This window comes from Anolis sagrei, chromosome X (genome assembly GCF_037176765.1).
Source record: "Anolis sagrei isolate rAnoSag1 chromosome X, rAnoSag1.mat, whole genome shotgun sequence".
Taxonomy (NCBI): domain Eukaryota; kingdom Metazoa; phylum Chordata; class Lepidosauria; order Squamata; family Dactyloidae; genus Anolis; species Anolis sagrei.
The window spans coordinates 44,981,046-45,004,914 of NC_090034.1; the positions used below are offsets into that span (position 1 = coordinate 44,981,046).

The 23,869-nt window shown below is 43.7% G+C and overlaps 1 protein-coding gene across 1 annotated transcript; it reads left to right on the forward strand.

Moving 5' to 3' along the window:
- Nucleotides 1–4,295: 4,295 nt before the first annotated feature.
- On the forward strand, nt 4,296–23,606 carry LHX5 (LIM homeobox 5). The gene is made up of 5 exons (XM_060784105.2): nt 4,296–4,703; nt 8,625–8,848; nt 11,700–11,977; nt 14,170–14,335; nt 22,247–23,606. The coding sequence occupies exons 1-5, from the start codon at nt 4,531–4,533 to the stop codon at nt 22,606–22,608; spliced, it is 1,203 nt and encodes a 400-aa protein (XP_060640088.1). The 5' UTR covers nt 4,296–4,530; the 3' UTR covers nt 22,609–23,606.
- Nucleotides 23,607–23,869: the final 263 nt, after the last annotated feature.

The window sequence follows — 23,869 nt, forward strand, 5'->3', positions numbered from 1 at the left end:
AAATGGATGAAATGCTGGATGGAGTTGAATCAAGGTTTGCTCAGTATAGGATGCTTCTCCTTTTCCAACCTATATGAATAAATGCGACTTTCAATGTTGTTGATGTTTCATAGCCGGGTTTTAAAACCCAGTTTTAGGGGCCCTTCCACACAGCCATAAAACCCAGAATATCAAGACTGAAAATCCCGCAATATCTGCTTTGAACTGGATTATCTGAGTCCACACTGCCATATATTCCAGTTCAAAGCAGAAAATGTGGGATTTTATTCAGCTGTGTGGAAGGGGTCAGAGAAGGCGTGGGAAGTATGGGTTTTGGGCAAGAGAGAAAATAATAATAATAATAGTAAAATAAATATAATACAATATAATATATAATACAATATAATACAAACATTATAAAATAACTATAATAATGACTATAATATAATAATGACTATAATATCAACATTATAAATATAGTGAAATAATACTAATAATACTAATAACTATAATAATATAGTATATATAATAATATAGTATATAGAATATATATAGAATATAGTATAAGCACCATAAAATAATAAATTTAAAGAATAAGAATCATTATCAAGATAAGAATAACGAATATAATATAAACATTACAAAACAATAACTATCATAATAATTAATATAATAAAACATAATAAAATAAAATATATAATAATGAATATAGTATAAACATAATGCAATAATAATAATCATCATCCTGTCCCCTTGTAAAGGTGCACCTACAGAACATAAAACTGATATCTGTATGGATATGAATATTCAGCTTTGAAGGCGAAATAGTTCTCTCAAAGGGTCTTTTCCTTCACACCCTTTTCTTAAGCAAAAAAAAAAAGTCTGACCTAAAAGCCTTAGAAGTGGTCGAAGAGGGCTTGAATTTCCTCTCAAGAAATAGACTTGAAATAGTTGGCTAAGACAAGCCAACATCTGGTTTTGTTTTCCCCCTAGGAAAGGCCTTCGGAACTCTCCGCCTCAAGTTGTACAAAGTTGTACAACGAATGCAGGTTCTGTGCGCGTTCCCGGGCTCCAGGCGGAGGGGATCCTGGGAGCTGTCGTGAGAATTAGACCGCGGGCCCTTTAAATAGTGTGTGTGGGGGGGGGTAGGTAAAGGAAGGGGCAACGCAGCTCATTTCGGTCTCTGCGCCTTGTGCTGGTCGCAAAAGGTTTTGGGGTTTTGTTTTTCCGGAGAGAAGACACTATTCCTTCCTTTCCCCTTCCTTCCTTCCTTCCTTCCTTCCTTCCTTCCTTCCTTCCTTCCTTCCTTCCTTTCTTCTGGAATCATAGAATTAGCAGAGACCACAAGAGACATCTACTCCAACTCCTAACTTTTTTTTTGTCTTTCCTTCCTTCTTGTCTTCCTTTTCTCCTTCCTTCCTTCCTTCCTTCCTTCCTTCCTTCCTTCCTTCCTCCCTTCCTTCCTCCCTTCTTGTCTTCCAACCTTCTTTCCTTTTCTCCTTCCTTCCTTTTCTCCTTCCTTCTTTCCTTCCTTTCTTCTTTCCTTCCTTTCCTATCTCCTTTCTTCCTTTTCTCCTTCCTTCCTTCCTTCCTTCCTTCTCTCTTTCTCTCCTTCCTTTTCTCCTTCCTTCCTTCTCTCCCTCCTTTTCTCCTTCCTTCTCTCCTTCTTTCCTTCCTTCCTTCTGTCTTTCCTTCCTTCAGCCCTTCCTTCCTTCTCTCCTTCCTAACTTTCTTCATTTCTTCCTCCCTCCCTTCCTTCTCTCCTTCCTTCTGTCATTCCTTCCTTTCTTGCTTCCTTCCTTCTTTCTCTCCTTCCTTTTTTCCTTCTCTCCTTCCTTCCTTTTCTCTCTCTCTCTCCCTCCTCTTTTAAAACACGTGTCGGATGTTGTGGTACCAATTGGGGAGAAAGAGATTATTATCTCTCGTTATGCAGCATCTTCTCTCTAGAATATCATGCATGGTATAATATGTTATCCTATCACATGTTGTCTCATAGCCACCTATTAGCTGTTATTACATTGTATTACATTCTTACAGTCAAACATTGCCTGTGTCACCTGGACACCTCCTGGAATCTCATGTATGCATATATACGTGTGTGAGAAATGTATTTATGGCTCTTTATGCAATAATGTGGCATCATGAATATATATATACACACTCGTTTATCCACACTGGATTACAGCCTGCAATGTAAATGGCACGAAATGGATGCAATGACCCTAAAGAGAAACTCCACCAACATGCCCCAGGATCCATAATGCATGAAGTGGGTAGGTGGCATTTGTCGGTTGTTTGGAATGCATTACAGATGGAATATCCTAGATACATACATATATAGTATGTGCTTATAGTCACGATGAACTATTTTATAATATAGATACTATATGTGTGTGTTTATATAGTGTGGTATATGTATGACATTCTTTTCATATCTAGCTCTAAAATATATATCTGGGATTCTAGAAAGGTAGGCATGGAAAACGAAAAAGACCCACAACACAGGAAGGATTCGGACTTGTCGGAGCCAAGAGACCTACTCCCAACTTTCCAAAGAAATTCGGTTTTATTCCGGTTCGAGAATGGCGTCGGATGATGGTGATGATGATGATGATGATGATGATGATGACGACTAGGATGAATCATCTTCCCTTTCAGGACTGGGGTGCTTTAAGGTCACAGCATGCAAACTTCCTCCCCTTCCCCAAAAGAAAACTCAAATAGTCCAAAGACATTCGAAGTGACTTCGAATCGAGGAAGGAAGGAAGCCGAAAGTCCCGAACATAACAATCAGCGAATAGTTGGAAGGAAAGTGGAAAAGAGGGGGAAAGGAGGAAAGGATGTCCCTATGGGGAGAAAGGAGGGATATAAATAAAGGGAATAATAACAGCAACAAGGAGGAGGAGGGGAAGATGGGAAAGGAAAGGAAGGAGGGAAAAGAATGCCCCAAAGGTGAGAAAGGAAGTTTATAGTAATAATAATGAGGGAAAGCTGGGATAGGAAAGAAAGAAAAGAGAGGAGGGACAGGGAGAAATTAAATAACAACTTTATATACACATAAAGTTGTTATTATTAACAGTAATATTAATATTATTATTAATTATTAAGATTAATAAGGAGAGAAAGGGAAACATGAAGGATATATAGAGAGGGGAAGATATGAGGAATATATATATATATCAATCGTAATAATAATAAATATATGTGATCATCAATAATAATAATAATAAATACTATTGATATGATATTGATAATTAATACTGTTGATATGATTATCAATAATAATAAATAATATTGATATGACTATCAATAATAATAATGAACGATATCGATATCTTATCAGTAATAATAATAAATAATATTGATATGATTATCAATAATAATAATAATAAGGGAAAAGGAGGGGGGAAGGGTGATCCTTAACCTATCCTTCTCTATTCTAAACTCATTTAGGCCCCGATCCATTCCCCCTCCCCTCTCCAAAAAGCTAATGCTGAGCCAAAAGTTGCCTTTGATAGCGGCCCGACATGGAGTGACAGGGCTGCATTGCTGGAAGGAAGGAAGGAAGGAAGGAAGGAGAAAAGAAAAGAAGGAGAGAGAGAAGGAGAGAAAGAAGGAAGGAGAAGGAAGGAAGGAGAGAAGGCAAGAGAGAAAGAAGGAAAGAGAAGGAAGGAGAGAAGGAAAGAAGGAAGGAGAGAAGTAAGGAAGGAAGGAGAGAAGGAAGGAAGGAAAGAGAGAAGGAAGGAGGGAAGGAGAGAAGGAAGGAAGGAAGGAGAGAATGAAGGAAGGAAAGAGAGAAGGAAGGAGGGAAGGAGAGAAGGAAGGAAGGAAGGAAGGAGAGAAAAAAGGAGAGAAGGAAGGAAGGAGAGAAGGAAAGAGAGAAAGAAAGAAGGAGAAAGAAGGAAGGAGAGAAGGAAAGAGAGAGAGAAGGAAGGAAGGAAAGAAGGAAAGAGAGAAGGAGGGAAGGAAGGAAGGAAGGAAGGGAAGGAGGGGGGAGGGAGGGGGTCCCCCAAGGGCGATCCCTGCCCCCCTCCCTCCCCTTCGGCCAAGCCCCACTTACGCGTCCTCCCGCGTCGCCCCTGCCTGCGTCCCCCGTCGCCTCTGCCTTTCCCCTATTATTTGGGGGCCCCCTCTGTGCCAGGCTGCGCGCGGCGCCGGCGCCCCTTTCGCGACGCTATAAATCCCGGGCGGGGTTGCCATGGCCACGGCCTTCCCATTGGCCGCCTCCCTCTCCCCTCTCCCCTCACTCCTCTCTCGCGGCCCCGCCCCCTCCCGGCCCTACGTCACGGCCCTCTGAAAGCAGGCTGCGCGAATGACTCGGAGCCGCCCGCGACACAAAAGCTGGGGCGATGGGTCCAGCATGAAAGGCGCGCCGGGCGGCCCGAAAGAGCGGCCCGGAGGAGGAGGAGGAAGAGGAAGGAGGCGAGCAGGAGGAGGAGGAGGAGGCGTCCCCGCCGTCGGGCCTGCCAGAAGCGTCTCCGCGCCCAGTCCTTCCAAGGCGAGGAGGAGGAGAAGGAGGAGGAGGAGGAGGGCGGCTTCCGCGGGGCCAAGATGATGGTGCACTGCGCCGGCTGCGAGCGGCCCATCCTGGACCGCTTCCTCCTCAACGTCCTGGACCGGGCCTGGCACATCAAGTGCGTCCAGTGCTGCGAGTGCAAGTGCAACCTCACCGAGAAGTGCTTCTCCCGAGAAGGCAAGCTCTACTGCAAGAATGACTTCTTCAGGTAAGGCAGGCGAGAGGAAGAGGAGGAGGAGGAGGAGGAGGAGGAGGGGGTCTCCCGGGGCCCAGCCCAAGGCGAGGCGCCGCACAATGGCATCCCAGGGCTTGGGAGCCACGCAAACACACCGGGTGGCCAAAGGCTCCGAGCAGGAGAGAGAGAATGTCTATAGTGGCTGGCTATAGCCTCCTAGCCAAAAGATTGTGTGGCTAAAGACTCCTCGCACAAAGAGTGGGTGCTTAAGGCTCCTAGCCAAAAATATTGGAGGTTCAAAGCACATAGCCAACAAGAATAGATGTCTAAAGGCTTCTCGCAAAAATAGTGGGTGGCTAAAGGCTCCTAGCCAAAACATATTGGGCACTTAAGGCTCCTAGCCAAAATATTGGTACCTAAAGGGTCCTACCAAAACATATTGGATAGCTAAAGGCTCCTAGCCAAAACATACTGGGTACTTAAGGCTCCTAATAAAAAATATTCGTAACTAAAGGGTCCTACCAAAACATATTGGATAGCTAAAGGCTCCTAGACAAAACATATTGGGCACTTAAGGCTCCTAATAAAAATACTAGTAACTAAAGGGTCCTACCAAAACATATTGGATGGCTAAAGGCTCCTAGCCAAAACATATTGGGCACTTAAGGCTCCTAATGAAAATATTGGTACCTAAAGGCTCCTAGCCAAAACATATTGGGTACTTAAGGATCCTAGCAAAAATATTGGTACCTAAAGGGTCCTACCAAAACATATTGGATGCTAAAGACATATTGGATGCTAAAGGTTCCTGGCCCAACTAATGTATGCTAAACATACCTAGCCAAAAATAAAAGATGTCCAAAAGCTCCTAGCAAAAAAATTATTGGATGCTAAAGGGTCCTAGCAAAACATACTGGATTCTAAAGGCTCCTAGCAAAAACAGTGGATGGGTAAAGGCTACTACTAAAATATATTGGATGCTAAAGGATCCTGGCAGAAATAATGAGTGGACAAAGGTCCTAGAACAAAATGTTGGATGCTAAAGGCTCCTAGCAAAACATATTGAATGCTAAAGGCTCCTAGCAGACTTAGTAAAAGGGTACAGGCACAAATATTGGATTCTAAAAGGTCCTAGCAAAACTTATTGGATGCTAAAGGCTCCTACCAGACATAGTAAGTGGGTACAGGCTCCTAGCACAAATATTGGATGCTACAAGGTCAAACCAAAACCTATTGGATGCTAAAGGCTCCTACCAGACATAGTAAGTGGGTACAGGCTCCTAGCACAAATATTGGATGCTACAAGGTCCAACCAAAACATATTGGATGCTGAAGGTCCCCGCAAAAATGTTGGTCCTAGTGTTTCAAAAAACTAAACGAAAGGAAAGGAAACGAAATGGCTAAAGGCTCCCAAACCAAAATATTGGATAGGCAAAGGCTCCTAGCAAAACATATCGGATGCTCAAGGGTCCTAGCAAAAGCAATAGATGGGTAAAGGCTCCTAGCACAAACATTCAATGCAAAAAAAAGATGAGATGAGATGACTAAAGATCGCTCGCTAGCCAAAATATTGGATACTGAAGGTTCCTGGATCGGGCTCCCAAAGCCCTTTTACATGGGGTCCCGTCCAAAGGAAGAGTTTACAAGGGAATCAAGCTAGCTAGGTTTAGCGGGAAATGGAGGGGGGGGGGGGGGTTGTCTGGAGAAGGGAGGAGAGCGCCTGGTTTGCTTGTTACCGGGATGAAAGGCAATGAACCTCGAATCTCCCCGACGAGAATCTTGTGGCTGGTTTTACCTCCCTTGGTGTTAAAAACCAAGCAGAAGGCTGGGGACTGTGTTTTAGAAGAAGAACAGCAATGATAGGAATTATTGGCAGTATTCTTTTTCCTATCCAAGGAAAAACAGCCGTCTTTGTAGGGCTCCCGCATCTTTAGGGTAACAACAGAGGCCCAATTGAGATTTCGCCTCCTTTTTGGAGCTGGATTATTATTATTATTTCCCTGTAAGACTCGCCCGTCTTTTTCCCTCTCCCTCCCCTCCGTAATAATAATAATAACAACAACAACAACAACAACAACAACAACAACAATAATATAGTCGAAGGCTATATTCATGGCGGGAATCACTGGGTTGTTGTAAATTTTTCGGGCTGTATGACTATGTTCTGGAACATGGCCATACAACCCGAAAAAAATACCACAACCCATAATAATATTTCGTTGACACCTTTGCAGGCCCGCATTTTTATTTTCCCTCCTCGAAAGGAACAGAAATAGAGAAAAAAGAATCCAAAATCCTGGGTTGCTGTAAGTTTTTTTCAGGCTGTCTGGCCATGTTCCAGAAGCATTCTCTCCTGACGTTTCGCCTGCATCTATGGCAGGCATTCTCAGAGGTTGTGAGGCGAAACGTCAGGAGAGAACGCTTCTGGAATATGGCCAGACAGGCCAAAAATCTACAGCAAGCCAGTGATTCCGGCCATGAAAATCTTCGACAATACATTAAATTGAAAATCCGATTAATTCCAAGGGAAAATAGAGCAGTCCATATGCGCAGATTTCTTTGTGAGGAACCTAGGGGTGTAAGTTATTATTATTAATATTATTAGTACTAAATTAATAATAATAATAGTAGTAGTAATAATAATAATAATAATACTATACCGCTTTTTCTCTTAAAGAAACCCAAAGCGGTTCTGACAACAACAACAACAACAACAACAACAACAACAAAAATAGAAACAGGGATCCAACTAGAAATCAGATCTTTGGGAAATGGTTTGTCGCAGTTTGAGGGTCCGACATGGGAGAATGTTCTGTCTCGGTTTCCCTTTGGCTGAAAGCCAAGCCGAGGGGAGGGCCACTGGGAGCCCACCCAGGTGTGCCTTTTTGTCTTTCACAGATAGATATTGGAAGTAAATCAACACATTAAGCCTCATTTGGGAATGTAAAGCCGGCCCTGGCCTTTTGTCTCTGGGCCCCTTAATGGAGCTCCGCCGCCGGTGTGTTGGAGAGGCGAAAGAATCGCAGCTCGGCGGGCGGGCCCCGAGGCGGAGAAAACACAAACAAAACAAAAACAAGCATGTGAATGAGTGACTTTGCACATGTGAACGGCCTGGCGAGCCCGCTCCGGATTCTTCAATCTTTCAAGCCTCTTTTTTCCCCTTTAGAGGGAAAAAAAACACACATTTAAAAACTGGAGACATTTTGGAGAAGGTGGCGATGTGGCACCAGGGCGCAAAACCCCGACGGGAGAGATTGCTCATGTTTCCACTCAATGCCAGTCCTGGAAAGGGCAAAGTAGCATTGGGAGAGATGGGGTAAGGGGGGGGGGGAGTTGGGAAAAGCCAGGGGTCTCCCCAAAGTTTACCATTCGGAGGGGTTTCCGAGGTCTCCAAGAGCCGAGGCGGCCAAGCTTTACGCACGGCTTTTACGCATGACTTTTACGCATGACATTTACGCACGGCTTTGGAGAGGAGTCTCCGTTTGGAGGGGGAGATTTCGAGGGGTCTTTGAGAAGGGACAAAGGGGCGTCCCCATTGTCCCCTTCCCGAGCCTCCAAACCGTCCCAGATGCGCGTTAAAACCAATGCTTTCGGCGGCTAGGGCTTCCTGACGTTGGAGTGGAGGACTTCTCTGCCTCCTTTGTGGAGCATTCTTGGGGCGCATAGCACTCAACAATAATAACAACAACCAGAACAATGATAGTAACGGTACTAGTAATAGTAGAAGTAGAATGGGACAAAGGTAAAGAAAGGGAGGTCAAGAATCCCAGGCTTTCGTTTGGGTCCTTTCCCAAACCCTCCTTTTTGGAGAGTCAACTCGGCAACTCGGTTCTTATTGAAGGCCAAGCAAGAGATGGAAAGATCCACTCTCAGGAAAAGGAGCTTGGTCTATTCCCCAATTTCACTCCCTGCCTTCTGTCTCCTTGTTCGCCCCCTCCCCTTCCCCAAATCCAGGAGGTTTGGCACCAAATGCGCCGGCTGCGCCCAAGGCATCTCGCCCTCCGACCTGGTGCGCAAAGCCCGGGGCAAAGTCTTCCACCTGAACTGTTTCACCTGCATGGTGTGCAACAAGCAGCTCTCCACCGGCGAGGAGCTCTACATCATCGACGAGAATAAGTTCGTCTGCAAGGAGGACTACTTGAGCTCAGCCAGCTTGAAAGAAGGCAGCCTCAACTCAGGTAAGGCTTGCAACACCAGGGGCCAATCCACACAGCCCAGAATCTCAAGGCAGACAACCCCACACATCATCTGAGTGTGGACTCTGGGCCCTTCCATACAGACCTGTATCCCAGAATCTCAAGGCAGAAAATCCCGCATTATCTGAGTGTGGACTCAGATAACCCAATTCAAAGCAGATATTGTGGGATTTTCTGCCTTGTTATACTGGGATCTAGGGCCTGTCTGGAAGGGCCCCAGATCTCCAAAGTGAGCATCTCCACTGTAGAGTGAATGCAGTTTGATCTTCCTGTAACTGTCCTAGCTCAAGGCTATGGAATCTTGGGAATTGTAGTTTTGGGGAGGCACTGGCACTCTATGGGCCCTTCCACATAACCCTATATCCCAGAATATCAAGGCAGAAAATCCCATAATATCTGCTTTGAACTGGTTTATCTGAGTCCACACTGAGATAATGTGGGATTTCCTGCCTTGATATTCTGGGATATAGGGCTGTGTGGAAGGGCCCTTTGGCAGAGAAAGCTTGTCAAATGCCAACTCCATAGGATTCAGCCATGGCAGTTCAAGTGGGGTCAAGCGACATTAATTCTGCAATGTAGAGGCACCCTAGGTTTTGGTGATGATTGGTTTTAATTATGTTATGTCCCGCTTCCAACCCGGAGGAGAGGCGAGTAAGACATACAATTTATTATTGTTGATAATAATAATAATAATAATAATAATAATAATATGTTGTATTAAATTGGTGAGTTGCCTAGAATCCCAGTTTTTTGGGGGAAAGGCCTTGTATAAAAAGTTCAGGACAGCAATCAGATCAGTTTTGGGTGCACTGGTCTTCGGCACTGGTCTTCAGGCAGCAAATAATCTTGGGCAGCACCCACTTCCTTCAATGGAAAACGGCCCAAAAGCAAAAATGTGTGAGTTGCTGTTGACAGTCCTATGGCAGTAATGCCCTGCTATTAGTAGTTATGAGCCTGATATTATTATTATTATTATTATTATTATTATTTTATCATTATCTACTTTTGCTTGGAAGCAGGTTGTCCTGAACTTAGTGGGATTCATTTCTGACTAGGTCCCTGCCCCAAGGGACTCACAAACTTTAATTGAACAGTCAGAGTCTTGACTCAAAGTTGGCTAACTGGGGAGGGATAGATGAAGACCAACTCAGCTCCCATCCCAGATTTCTTCCCCAGGGGAAGAAGATAGGTCCTTCCCTCTGAAAATACTGTTGTTTTGTTTTTATTTCTTTATTAAATCCACATTTTAGGATTTAATATCTTTACAGTTTGGGCACTTTTTTGGTCCCGTAAGAGCTTACAGTCTCCTTTTATGTCCTGGTAGGAAAAAGTGGGAGGAGAGAGGTGAAGAAAAACATAGGAAGGGAAAATGTATTTGTTTTTCATTCTAATCCATGAAGGGAAGGGCTGCTCTCTCTCTGGGACAGGAGTGAATTCACCTTTATTGGAGACCTTATGCAGCTGGGTGGGAGGGTGAGAAAGAGGGAAGGGGGGCTGCTGGGTGAGACATGTCCTCTTTCTCATTTCTGAGTCGAAAAAAAGGACAGTTTGTGGACCAGTCACATTGCAGCCACGTTGTTCCTAAAGGTTCTGTGGTGTTGTTTTTTTCCCTCCTGGAGAAATAACTAGGGGAAGAAAGGTTAATCCCTTAAAAGAGGGCTTGGTGGGGAGGTGGAATGCCTCCCTCCCAAGCTTCCTGAATCCCACACTTACAAAGGGATCACCTCCAGGACCAGCTGAGTGAGTGGAGAACAGATGGGACCAGGCCTTTTGTGCCAAAGAGAAAGAGAAAGAGAGAGATAGGAATGAAGCCAGAAGAAACATATCCAAAACACCAAACTGGAGACCTTTTTATTTTTGTTTCCACCAGAAATGTACCAGATCTGGCTGGAAACCCACCAGACTCCCAGAAGTACACAAAACAAAACAAAAAAACGGCTGAAATGAGAGAGGAGAAAAGTGGGATGGGATGAAAGGCTGAGGCCAGGGAAGAGCCTGGTTCATTTAGGATCAGGTCCATAACACTTTGGCCTGGCTTGGCTCAGTCCAGTGGACCAGAAAGGTGATGAGTATGGAGGTCTCAGAGGATATTCCTCTCTCACTTCTTGAAGGCTTTGTGAGTCCTCTAAATGAATGCTTTTGTGAATTACTTTCCCCATTCCAATCTGGGTAGTTTGTGCCCAGGGATGCCATTGATGATGGGGACAGGTCTCCTTAGGGTTAGGCTTAGGAAGTCCTGGTGGTTGCAACTGAGGCCCCTTCTACACTGCCCTATATCCCAGGATCTGATCCCAGATTAACTGTTTATCCAAGATTATCTGGCAGTGGATACTCATATAATCCAGTCCAAAGCAGATAACCTGAGATCGGATCCTGGGATAGAGAGCAGTGTAGATCCAGCCTGAGAGGACTCTTTAGATCAGTGGTTCTCAACCTGGGGTCCTCAGATGTTTTTGGCCTACAATTCCCAGAAATCCCAGTCAGTTTACCAGCTGTTAGGATTTCTGGGAGTTAAGGCCAAAAACATCTGGGGACCCCAGGTTGAGAACCACTGCTTTAGATTCTCAGCCTAAGTCTTTGGAAGGGCCTTGTGTCTTCGTTTGCTTGCTTTCTTCCTTACAAGGTGAGCCAGGCTGACTGATATGGGGGACCACCCTGGCCTTTCTATGGAAATGGCCTCTAGCTTTGTGTCCCAAAGTCCAGCTCTGTTGGCACCACTGTTGAACACAGTGCTTGGTGAGCTGGGTCCCACTATGGCTTTTCTCTCAATGGACCCTCCTGACTCCACCTTCTGACCTCTTCCCAACTAAGTTGTCCCCTTTCCCCTCCACAGTGTCTTCTTGTACTGACCGGAGTTTATCTCCAGACCTCCAAGACCCCATGCAGGATGACCCAAAGGAGACAGACAATTCCACCTCTTCGGACAAAGAGACCACCAACAATGAGAACGAGGAGCAGAACTCCGGGACCAAAAGGAGGGGCCCCCGGACCACCATCAAAGCCAAGCAGTTGGAGACCCTCAAAGCAGCTTTTGCAGCCACTCCTAAACCTACCCGGCATATTCGGGAGCAGCTGGCTCAAGAGACAGGGCTCAACATGAGAGTCATCCAGGTAAGATGGAGAACAATAGATCTTGGAGGGGCCTCAAAGGCCACATCAATCCCCTCCATGCAGGCATCCACTCACCCAACTTTGGTTTGAAGTTGCCCAAAGAAGGCAAGTTCAACATTCAATCCCACTCTCATACAGCTCTGACGTTCTTCCTAATGTTTAGATGGCACCTCGTTTCTTGAGTGTGAAGCTATTGCTTTGTGTCTTGGTCTCCGGGGAAGCAGAAGACAAGCTTGATCCATCTTTGATGTGACATCCCTTGAGATATTTAAAGATGGTTCAATCAAGTCTTTGGTTTTCCAAGCTAAATCTACCCAATGCATCCCTCCATAAGCTTGATCTCCAGGAGTTTGATCAATGTGGTTCATGTCTCCATACTTTCAGTCAGTGAGCAAACCCATTGATGAAGTTGGGTTGATCTTCTTTCTCCTACTTTTGCGGGGGGGGGGGGGGGGTCTTTCTTCTGGTCTGCAAATGGCTAATTCCCAGGCAGGGCTCTCTGTCCACCAAAAGGGGGCGCCTTTTCATGAGCTTCACTAGGCATCATAACCTGGGGACCAGACAAAAGGTCTCCCTGCATTGTGTTGGCATCTGGGGAGGTTCTTTCTTCCTGAAACAAAGGAAACCTTTAGTAAAGGTGGTGGTGGTTGGGAGGAGGGGGGTTCCCAGTTTTATCACAACAACAAGCTTGAAACTAGGAATGTCAATCAGACAAATGATTGAAATCAACATCTCCTCCTCTGTGGATTGTCTTCATGTATTTTATTTAATTGCCATCAAATATTTTGTGGTTTTTTAAAAACTAATTTTCATCCTGTGAGGTTTTTATTTAAGACAGGAGAGTCTCTCCCATTTCCCACATGGCCTATTGGCATCCCATTGAAAAGAAGGGTGGGTTGGACTAGATGGCCTCTCAAGCCCCCTTCCAGCCCCCTGTTTTCAAGCTTCATAATTATATGAATGGGAAGCAGGCAAGATTTAGGCACATCTCCACTATTGAATGAATCCAGGTTGACTTCACTTGGACTGCCATGGCTCCATGCTATGGGTTTCTAGGAGTTGTAGTTTGACAAGTCTTGAGCCTTCTCTGCCCAAGAGTGCCAAACTACAACACCCAGGATTCCATCACATTGAAGAGTAACAGTTATAAGTGGTCAAACTGCATCAATTCCACAGTGTAGACAAAGAGGGTGTCTCCTCAAATTGGATCAAATTGGATCAACTCTTTAAAATCTCATGGAAGCTTTGATGACTGTTTGAAGGCTAAGTAAGGAAGAAAGAATATTATGATTCCAATAGAGTTAGAAATTCCAGCATAAATGGCCATCTTATGCCTGGTGTATCCTTCCCAGTCAAGTTTCCCATGTCATTTCACCAAACTTCTCTGCTATTGAAATCTTATGGAAAGAGTATATTTCTTTTGGGGGTGTGTGTGTGTGTGCAAAATAACATCCAGAATTATAAAATAATAACATTATAAAGTGTTAAAGGTACAACGCTTTTAAGGGGAGAAAGTGTCAGAACATCCCAGAATTATAAAATATTGAAAATGTATACATTTTGTGAAAAGATGGCCAGAAAATGAATCCAGAATGATAAACTCTTCTTAGAAAGTGCATATGCTTTTGGGGAAGGAAGTGCTCAAAATCCCAGAATTGCAGGGGGTTGACACTGTATACTGTATTAATGTTTGCGTATTTGTATATTTTAAATTATGTGGTCATACTTTGAATCCTACACTGCTTTGAGCCTCCTTTGGGAGAGATAAAGCAGAGTATAAATAAACATCATCATCAACATCTCATATATTTGAGGTGGGTGCATGGTGTTTTCTTCAGAATTATAAACTGTTGAAAATGTATATACATGTTATGGGCGGGTTGAATTTTTTTTAAAAAAATCTAGATTTATAAACTTCTTAAAGGTATATGTGACTTTTTGTGATGTGTTGCAGCATGATTAGGTCTATTGTGTAACCAGCACCACATCTTGTTTTGCTCCTCTTAGCTTTTGCTGCATAATTTATCCTGGGTGTATAATGTATTGCTTTGGAAGGTTTCCAAGGGTACATCGACACTACTGAATGAAAGCGCTTTAACCTCATGTGAATAGCACACTCCCCTACTTTCTGAGAGCAGGGCCTTTTCCATGTTGGCTCCTCCACTGACTTTCCTCTGGTCCTTACTGCACAGGTCTGGTTCCAGAACCGCAGATCTAAGGAGAGGCGGATGAAGCAGCTGAGCGCTTTAGGAGCCAGGAGGCATGCCTTCTTTCGGAGTCCTCGGCGCATGCGCCCTTTGGGTGGCCGGCTGGACGATGCTGAGATGCTGGGCTCCACACCCTATACTTACTATGGAGGTAAGCAGATCTTGCCCATCAGCCTCCCTTCCCTTTCGCCTTGGATTCCTTCCTTCCTTCCTTCCTTCCTTCCTTCCTTCCTTCCTTCCTTCCTTCCTTCTCTCCTTCCTGCCTTCCTTCCTGCCTGCCTGCCTTCCTTCCTTCCTTCCTTCCTTCCTTCCTTCCTTCCTTCCTTCCTTCCTTCCTTGCCTGCTTGTTTGCTTGCTTGCTTGCTTGCTTGCTTCTCTCCTTTCTTCCTTCTCTCCTTCCTATTTACCTTACATCTCTCCTTCCTTGCTTGCTTGCTTGCTTGCTTGCTTCCTTCCTTCCTTCCTTCTCTCCTTCCTTCCTTCCTTCCTTCCTTCCTTCCTTCCTTCCTTCCTTCCTTCCCTTTCTCTCTTTATGATTACTTTCATTCTCCTCCTTTTTCCCAATCCCTTTGCTGGTGTCTTTCTCACCTCCATGCCTTCCCTTCATCTGTTCACTTTCCTTTCTCTTTCCTGCTCTTTGCTCCTCTTCCCTTCCTTTCTCTCATTCACTGTCCTTTTCTTTCTCTTTTCCACTTCTTGCGTTTCCCCCTTTTTTCTCCCCTTCCCTTCCTCTTTCCTACCTTCCCCATTCACTTTGTTTTGCTCCTCTTCTGTTCTTTACCTTCCTTTCTCTTCTACATTTTCTCTTTGTCTTTATGGCTTTCTTTCCACATCCTCTTGCTTCCTTTCTTCCAATCCTTTACTTTCCTCCACTTTCTTCTATTCTCTTTCTTCCCTTTTCTTGCCCCATTTCCCTCTCTTCTATTCATTCTTTCTCTCCCACACTCTTTGCCTCTTCTCCCTTTGCTACCTGCAGCTTTTTTCTCTCTTTACCTTTCCTCCTTTCTTTTTTCCACTTTACTTTCTTCTCTTTCTCTTTCTTTCTCCTTTGCTTTCACTTCCTTTTTTTCTTTCCAGCTCCTTTTCAACTTCTCCCACTCACTCTCCGTTGTCTTTTCTACTTTATTTGCTTTTTTTCTTCCATTCCCTTCTTTTCTTTCTCATGCTTTCCTTTTGCCAGAATCACTTTGCTTTCCCTCTCCTCCCTTCTCCTATTAATTTAATTTGTCTTTTTCTCATCCACTCTGTTCTTTCCTTTTCACTTGTTTGTTTTTCTTTCTTTCTTCCACTCACTATCACTTTCTCTTATGACTTTTTTCTTTTTGGTTCACATTGCTTTCCTTCTCCTTCTTTTTCCCATGCACATTGTGTTTTTATTTCTCATGTTCTCCTTCTCTTCCTTCCCCATTCATTTTGCTTTTTCATTCTTCCATTCACTTTCTTTATTGCATTCACTTCTTTTCTCCCCTTCTTTTCTCCTTTTCTGCCTATTGCATTCACCTTGCTTTCTCTATTTCTCCACACACCTCCTTCTTTTCTTCCTTCCTTTTGCCTCTCAGTTATCCTCCTTTCCTTTCTTTTCTCCCCGTCTTCTACACATTTTCTCTTATCCAACTCTGCCGGATGCTAGCTTCCATTTCTCTCTCTCTCATTCTCTCTCTCTCTCGTTCTTCGTTCACATTTTATTTTCCCCTTCTTTCTTTTTTCCTGCAATCCCCCCTCTCTTTTCTTTTCTTTGTCTCCCTCTCTCATTCTTTCCTTCCTTCTCTCCCTCTTTTCCTGTTCTCCTTCCTACTTTCTTTCCTAGTCTGACTCCTCCTTTCCTATTCACTGTCCTACCCTTCTTTTCTTTCTTTCCCATTCCTGTCTTCCTTCTTTTCTTTCTTATTTACTTTCCCTCCTTCCTTCTTTCCTATTCTTCTCCCTTCCCTCCCTCCCTCCCTTCCTCTCTTGTTACTTTCATCTTTGCTGCCCTTTCTCCTACTTTTCTCTCCCCTGCTTATTTTCATATCTTCCCCTACTTTCTTATTTTTCTTTCTTCCTACCTTTCTTAGTCTCTCTCCTTCCTTCCTTCCTTCCTTCCTTCCTATTTTCTCTCCTTCCTTCTTCCTTCTCTGTTCTCCTTCCTTAGTTTCTCCCCCTCACTCCTTCCTTTCCTATCTTCCCTTCCTATTCCCTCTCTTCTTCTTTCCTATTTTACTTCTTCCTTCCTTTCTTCATCTCTCTCCTTCCTTTCTATTTACTCCCTCTCCTTCCTTCTCTAATCTTCTTCCTTTGTCTCTCTCCCTCACTCCTCTGTTTTATGTCTTTCCTTCCTATTTTCTCTCTTCTTCCCTCCTTTCCTATTATTGCTTCTTCCTACCTTTCTTCCTTTCTTATCTTCTCCCCTTCTATCTTCTTTCCTCTTCTCTATCCTTCTTCCATAGTTTCTCTCCCTCACTTGCTCCTTCCTTTTCTTTCCTTTCCTTCCTTATTTTCTCACTTCTTATTTCCTATTCTTCTTCTTCCTACCTTTCTTACTCTCTCTCTCCTTCCTTCCTTACTCTCTCTCTCCTCTCCTTCCTTCCTTCCTTCCTTCCTGTTTTCTCCCTTCCTTCCTTCTTTCCTCTTCTCTATCCTTCTTCCTTAGTTTCTTCCCCTCACTCCTTCTCACTCCCTCTTTCATTCCTTACTAGTCCCTTGCCTTTGTATTCTCTTTGTCCTTCCTTTCCTGTTGTCATTATTCCTCCCTGCCTCTTTCCTGCATCTTCTTCTCCATCCTTTTGGCTCAAAGGTGAGCTGGTCCTTCAAAGAGGGTTGCTCTCAAGTGCGGAAGGGGCTTTGTGTGCCAAAGTGTCTGACCCTTTGGACCCCCCCCCCCCAGCCTACCCCATGTGCTGCAAGGAACAAAGCCCCATCTGCCCCGCTTTTGTACCTCTTTCAGATAGCATTTGTGCCGGTGACACCCGAACCTTGCAAGCATAAAGGGGGGCTGGGTCCTCAGATTGGATCCCCTTTGTATGCTATCAGGGAGTCCCAATGAAAATAGACCCAAGGAAATAACCCAAGACAACACATAGACAAAGCTAGTGAATCCAGTGGGTCAGCTCAGTTTGATTCAGGGTGATGCTTAGATTTAGGGCAGTGTTTCTCAACCTGGGGGTTGGGACCCCAGGGAGAGTCACAAGGGAGGTGTCACAGGGATCGCCAGAGACCATCAGAAAACACGGTATTTTCTGTTGGCCATGGGGGTTCTGTGTGGGAAGTTTGGCCCAATTCTATTGTTGGTGGGGTTCAGAATGCTCTTTGATTGTAGGTGATCTATAAATCCCCGCAACTACAACTCCCAAATGTCAACATCTATTTTTTCCAATCTCAACCAGTGTTCACATTTGGAGATATTGAGTATTTGTGCCAAATTTTGGTCCTGATCCATCATTTTTTGAGTCCACAGTGCTCTCTTGATGTAGGTGAACTACAACTCTCAAACTCAAGGCCAATGCCCACCAAACCCTTCCAGTATTTTCTGTAGGACATGGGAGTTCTGTGTTCCAGGTTTGGTTCAGTTCCATCGTTGGTGGAGTTCAGAATGATCTTTGATTGTACGTTAACTATAAATCTCAGGAACTACAACTCCCAAATGACAAAATCAACCCCCTGCCTAACCTCACCAGTATTCAGATTTGGGCGTATCAGGTATTTGTGCCAAATTTGATCCAGTGAATTCATATCAGATACTTACATTACGATTCATAACAGCAGCAAAATTACAGTTGTGGAGTAGCAACAAAAACAATTTTATGGTTGAGGGTCACCACAACATGAGGAACTGTATTAAGGGCTCGCGGCATTAGGAAGGTTGAGAACCACTGACTTAGGGAGAACTGGGAAACAAGAATAGAAGAGACTCTCTTGACCCAATGGGGATAGCTAGGCGCTGGATAATAAACGCTGTATCTGGTTGCTTGAGACTTCCTATTTTAAAAAGTGGCCTAACTAATATGATATACCATACCATACACTCTGTATGGACTTGATTTGAATATTGAAAGACATGAAAAGCAAATTAAGACCAAGCAAGACAAACTTCAACCAGGAGAAATGTATGATACAACACTTGGGCAGAAAAAATGAAAATCAGAAGATACAGGATGGGTGACGCCTGGCTCGACAACAGTACATGTGAGAAAGATCTTGGAGTCTTCATGGACAGGAAATTGAACATGACCCAGGAGTGTGATGCAGCAGCTTGAAAAACCAATGGGATTTTGGGTTACATCCAAAGGAGTCTAGTGTCCAGACCAAGGGAAGTCCTGGTGCCTCTCTATTCTGCTTTGGTCAGACCTCACCTGGAATAACACTGTGTCCAATTCTGGGCACCACAGTTCAAGAGAGATATTGATTCTAAGCTGGAAAGAGTCCAGAGGAGGGCAACTAAAATGATCAAATGTCCATGAATCCCTCTGAGGAGCATCGTAAAGAGTTGGGTCTGTTTAACCTCAGAAGAGAAGGTTGAGAGGAGAAATGAGAGGAGCCATGTATAAATATTGGAAAGGCTGTCCTAAGGAAGAGGGAGCAGGTTTGTTTTCTGCTGTCCTTCAAACTAGGACTCAGAGCAATGGGTTCACATTGTTGGAAAGGAGGTTCCATTGAGCACTAGGAAGAACTTCCTGATTGCAAGAAGAGCTGTTCAACAATGGAACTCCCTGCCTCAGAGTGTGGTGGAAGCTTCTTCCTTGGAAACTTTTAAACACAGGCTGGATGGCCATCTGTCAGGGGTGCTTTGATTGTGCTTTTCCTACACAATGGTGTTGTTGTTGTTATTATTATTATTATTATTAGTAGTAGTAGTAGTAGTAGTAGTGTTAGTGTTAGCTACTTTGAATCTCCTTTTGGGAGAGAGAAGGCATGATCAAAATAATAATAATAATAATAATAATAATAATAATAATTTGTATGATTTTAAGTGCTAGCCACTTTGAGTCTTCTTTGGGAAAGAGCAGGCAGGGTATAAATAATAATAGTAATAATAATAACAATATGTATGATTTTTAGTGTTAGCCACTTTGGTCTCCATTGGGAGAGAGGATGTAAATAAAAATTATTATTATTATTATTATTATTATTATTATTATTATTATTTGTATTGAATATAAATACAAATAGTATATTGTTGTTATTATTAGGGTTAGGCACTTTGAGTCTTCTTTGAGAGAGAGGAAGTAAGATGATATTAATTATTATTATTATTATTATTTGCATGATTTTTAGGGCTAGCCACTTTGAGTCTTCTTTGGGAAAGAGGAGGCAGGGTATAAATAATAATAATAATAATAATAACAACAACAACAACAACAACAACAACAGGTATGATTTTTAGTGTTAGCCACTTTGGTTTCCATTGGTAGAGAGGAAGCAGGATGTAAATAAAAAATTATTATTATTACTATTATTATTATTATTATTATTATTATTATTTGTATGGAATATAAATACAAATAGTATATTGTTGTTATTATTAGTGTTAGCCACTTTGAGTCTTCTTTGGTAGAGAGTAAGTAATATGATATTATTATTATTATTATTAATAATAATAATAATAATAATAATAATTTGTACCATTTTAGTGTGAGCAACTTTGAGTCTCCTTTGGGAAAGAAGAAGCAGGATATACATACAAATTATTATTGTTGTTGTTGTTATTATTATTATTGTTATTATTATTATCCTCCCATGTTTTACTCTCTTGATTGAGACCCAAAGCAAAAAAGTCACAGATTCATCTAATTTCTCCCCACCAGCTTTGGCTTCTTTTGTCCCAGCTTTGAGGCCCTTTTCAAAGAGGTTTTGCTGGTCCTTTAATGGCATTAACATTCTCTTTCCTGCTTGCCTCCCCCCCTAAAGACAAGGAAGAAAGGAATAGGAGAAGGTTCTTTAAACATTCAACCTAGTTTAAAGTTTTGGCCAATAAAGTTGTGTTCCCCCCCACCCCAAAAAAAAAAATCCCACTGCTGCTTTCTAAATCCTCATTTTGCTCCCGATCCTAACTGGCTTGGCTCGGAGGGGTCAAGGGGATTTCCTGTCCCACTGGCAAATAGGTTCAAAGCAAGTGCTGGTTAACACCAGAGCCTAAGCCGTTGGTTTCCAAAGATTAAAGCCAGGATTAAATCATACACACACCCCTTTCCTCCCCCTTCTGTGCATTTTGTTCACATTTGGGAGAAGAAAACAGCAATGAAAAGGAGGCTTTGGAGCAAAGGTATTGCCAACGAAATTGCAATCCTGTTGTGGAGAACCTATAGAGTTCTATTCAAGTGGTGGAGAGTTTCCTAGGTTGCCTCTTAGCTCAGCTTTCCCTTTCCCATTAGCTTGACTTTGGCTGATTCATAAGACACTTATGCGGTACTTTCAGAAGTCCGCTTCAAATGGTTTTGTCATTTCGTACATAGCTTTGTCCCATTTTCCCAGTACCGTTTTTGTCTGTTTTCACCAAGATGTGCATTTATCGGTCTATTGTTGTTTTTTATAGCGGGGAGGAGGCCACTGGCCATTTGAGAGTTTATTTTTGGGCTGCTTCAACACAAAGAGGTGTTGTCTCCATGCATCTATCTATGTCAATGGTTCCCAACCTGTGGTCCGTGGACCACCAGTGGTCCACAAGAATTAAAACATGGTCCACGGCCTCACCATTACTACACCATTGCAACGAGAGTGACTGATCTCGCAAAAATCCTCTTATAGTGCAGAGACTTATTAAATATGGTTTTCTGTGGGCGAGTAGATGGTGACTATTGGATGGCATATATTCTGTATCAGAAATTAGAACTGATGTGGTCTATACAATGCACCCCAAATAACCAAACCGAATCTAAAGTTGACCAAAAACTGATTCATAACCCTTTTGGTCCTAATGTTGCAGAGTGGTCCCTGGTCAAAGTGGTCCCTGTTCAAGTGGTCCCTGGCCAAGTGATCCCTGGTCAAAAATAAGTTGGGAACCACTGGTGTAGATGCATCTAAAGTTACACTGAGGACTCCATCTGCAGTAGTGGAGCATGATAAGCCCCAAAAACTCACTTTGAAATGAACCATTTCTTCTTGAAAAGGCCTCAATAGGCACTTCTTTCCCTTCTCTTTCTAGAAGGAGTGAATTAATTTAGGGTCACAAAGACTGTGAATGTATGGAAGGAAGGAAGGAAGGAAGGAAGGAAGGAAGGAAGGAAGGAAGGAAGGAAGGAAGGAAGGAAGGAAAGAAAGATTCTGCTTAGGAACAGAGCTTCAAGTCTGATTGGGATAAAACCTGGCCTAAAACTGGGAGAGCTGATGCCATAGTTGACTGGGCTGGTTTGTGTTATTAATGGACCGAGTTTCGTTTTTGATAATGGGATGGAGGTTGGTTGGGGATTTGGGTCTTTGAAAGTGGATTTTCGTCAACAGGGATTAAAATTGCACAGTTCTACAATGTTTGTCTTCCAGAGGAAATTGTCCATAGTTTCCTGGAATGACCCAAATATTCCTTTGGTTAGGATAATGAAGCCATTGAAGCTGGCATTAGCTTCCAGTCAAATCTGTCCTGGGTTTCTCTTGGAACTAGATTGGTAGGAGATTTGTGCAGGTCAGAGGACTTCAGATCCCAGAATTCGTTATTGTTTGCCAACATGGTTGGGAGTGGAAGTCTAGACCATCTGGAGAACCAGTGTTTGGGAACCACTGGCCTAGAGCTTTTTCTCAACTTTTAAAGCAAAGATGATCAAGATGAGGGTCATTCTGCTTGAGGAAGGCCTTGCTCTGGTTCTGATGTGAAGGACCATTTATCTAACCATAGGTGGACAAGGTGGGGTCACTCTGCTCAAGGAAGACCTTTCTCTGGTTCTGATGTGAAAGACCATCTGATCTAACCATAAGTGGTCTAGATGGGGTCATTCTGTCCTGCAAGGCCTTGCTCTGGTTCTGGTGTGAAGGACCAGCTGATTTAACCATAAGTGGTCAAGATTTGGTCATTCTGCTCAAGGAAGGCCTTGCTCTGGTTCTGATGCAAAGGACCATCTGATCTAACCATCATCTTCCATTCTCCTCCTCTCTCTAGATTACCAGGGTGACTACTATGGTCCCGGCAGCAACTACGACTTCTTCCCGCATGGCCCCCCATCACAGGCCCAGTCCCCAGCTGATTCCAGCTACATCCCGACTTCAGGGGCTGGCTCCACTCCGCTTGGTCCACTGGAACCCCCCCTCCCCGGGCACCACTCGTCCGAGAACCAAAGGTACACGGATATGATCTCTCACCCCGACACCCCCAGCCCTGAACCAGGCCTGCCCAGCTCCCTGCACCCTATTCCTGGCGAAGTCTTCAGCAGTGGGCCCAGCCCTCCCTTCGCCATGTCTGGCTATAGCAGCGGGCCTCTCTCACACCCCAACCAGGAGCTCAACGAGACAACCGTGTGGTAGAGGGCTCCTGAGAGGAGGTGGCACCGGAGACACCAACCACAGCCCTGTGTTCCCCATGCTATGACTCCTTGGGAGCCCGGACCCCATGCTCTGATGTCCCCCATCTGCTCCATCGGAGGATCAGAACTGCAGATACCCGAAATGTCAACCACCACGATGCCGAAACAGCACCTCTTTTGCTGGGGGCATGGGTACACTCAAACAGCACCTCTTTCACTAGAGACATGGGAATGCCAAAACAGAGCCTCTTTTGCCAGAGGTATTGGTATGCCAGGACCATAAATGGACCATGCCTTTGTGATGGAGGGGTTTGAAGGGGGATGTTTTGTATCTCGGTCGAGGGGGCAGCAAAAGGCAGATCCCTACACAAACCCACTCAACGATCCCCTTGTTTCCTCTGGCAGCGAATCTCGGGACATTCTTCGCGAACTCCTCTGTGGACCAAAGCTGGACTTGTCTCTTTTTCGCAGACTGAAGGATCGCGTCTTTGGTTTGGGGATTGGGTCTACTTTGTGGGGGGAGTGGGGCGGGTGGAGGAAAGGGGTTGCTTTCGCTTTGGGCTTTTTTGGTTGGTTTGTTTCTTCGAGCAAGAACCTGTTTATTTGAATTCGGAGGCTTATTTTGTATAGGAGGAAAGGGAGGTTTCGTTGGTGATGCGCCTCCCCCTGGTGGTAAGTGCTGGATCGACTTTCAAGGACTTAATTTAACTGGAGGGGGGGAGTGCTTTGGGAAAGGATATTTGATTTGGTTAATTATTATTATTATTATTCAGATTATTATTATAATTAATATAATTCTATTATTATTATTATATTTTGGGTGGGAATCGAACCACGACTGCCAATAAAACCAACGGCACATTTGAGGCTACCGCTAGCAAATACCAATCTAGTCCAAAACTTCTTCGGAGGCTCCGTGTGTTTAAGGATGTATGATAGTTTTTTGGCGCCTAGTTTCTTTATTTTGTATAACGAAGAAACAAATAAAGTATGTTTTTGTGTTTATTGATTATCTCTGGCACTGTGGTCTGCATACGTAGCTGCTACAGATTTGTAAAACAGAACATAGACTTTCACTCGTGTCTTGGTTATTATGAATATTGAAGGTGCCTGGCAATTTATGGACTCTGTGCTATTATTAATGTTTTATGGTAGTCAGTGTGCTTTGGGGCTTTCTTTGGCCATGTGGCACTTTTGAGGATTTTCAATCAGATCTGACCCAAATGCATAGAAGGCTAATGTGATTATGGAGTCTCATCAAA

Coding starts and splice junctions, on each gene's coding strand:
- LHX5 (XM_060784105.2), top strand. CDS start 4,531: ATGATGGTGCACTGCGCCGGCTGCGAGCGGCCCATCCTGGACCGCTTC. Junction 4,704..8,624: donor TGCAAGAATGACTTCTTCAG/GTAAGGCAGGCG, acceptor CCCCAAATCCAG/GAGGTTTGGCACCAAATGCG. Junction 14,336..22,246: donor ACCCTATACTTACTATGGAG/GTAAGCAGATCT, acceptor TCCTCTCTCTAG/ATTACCAGGGTGACTACTAT.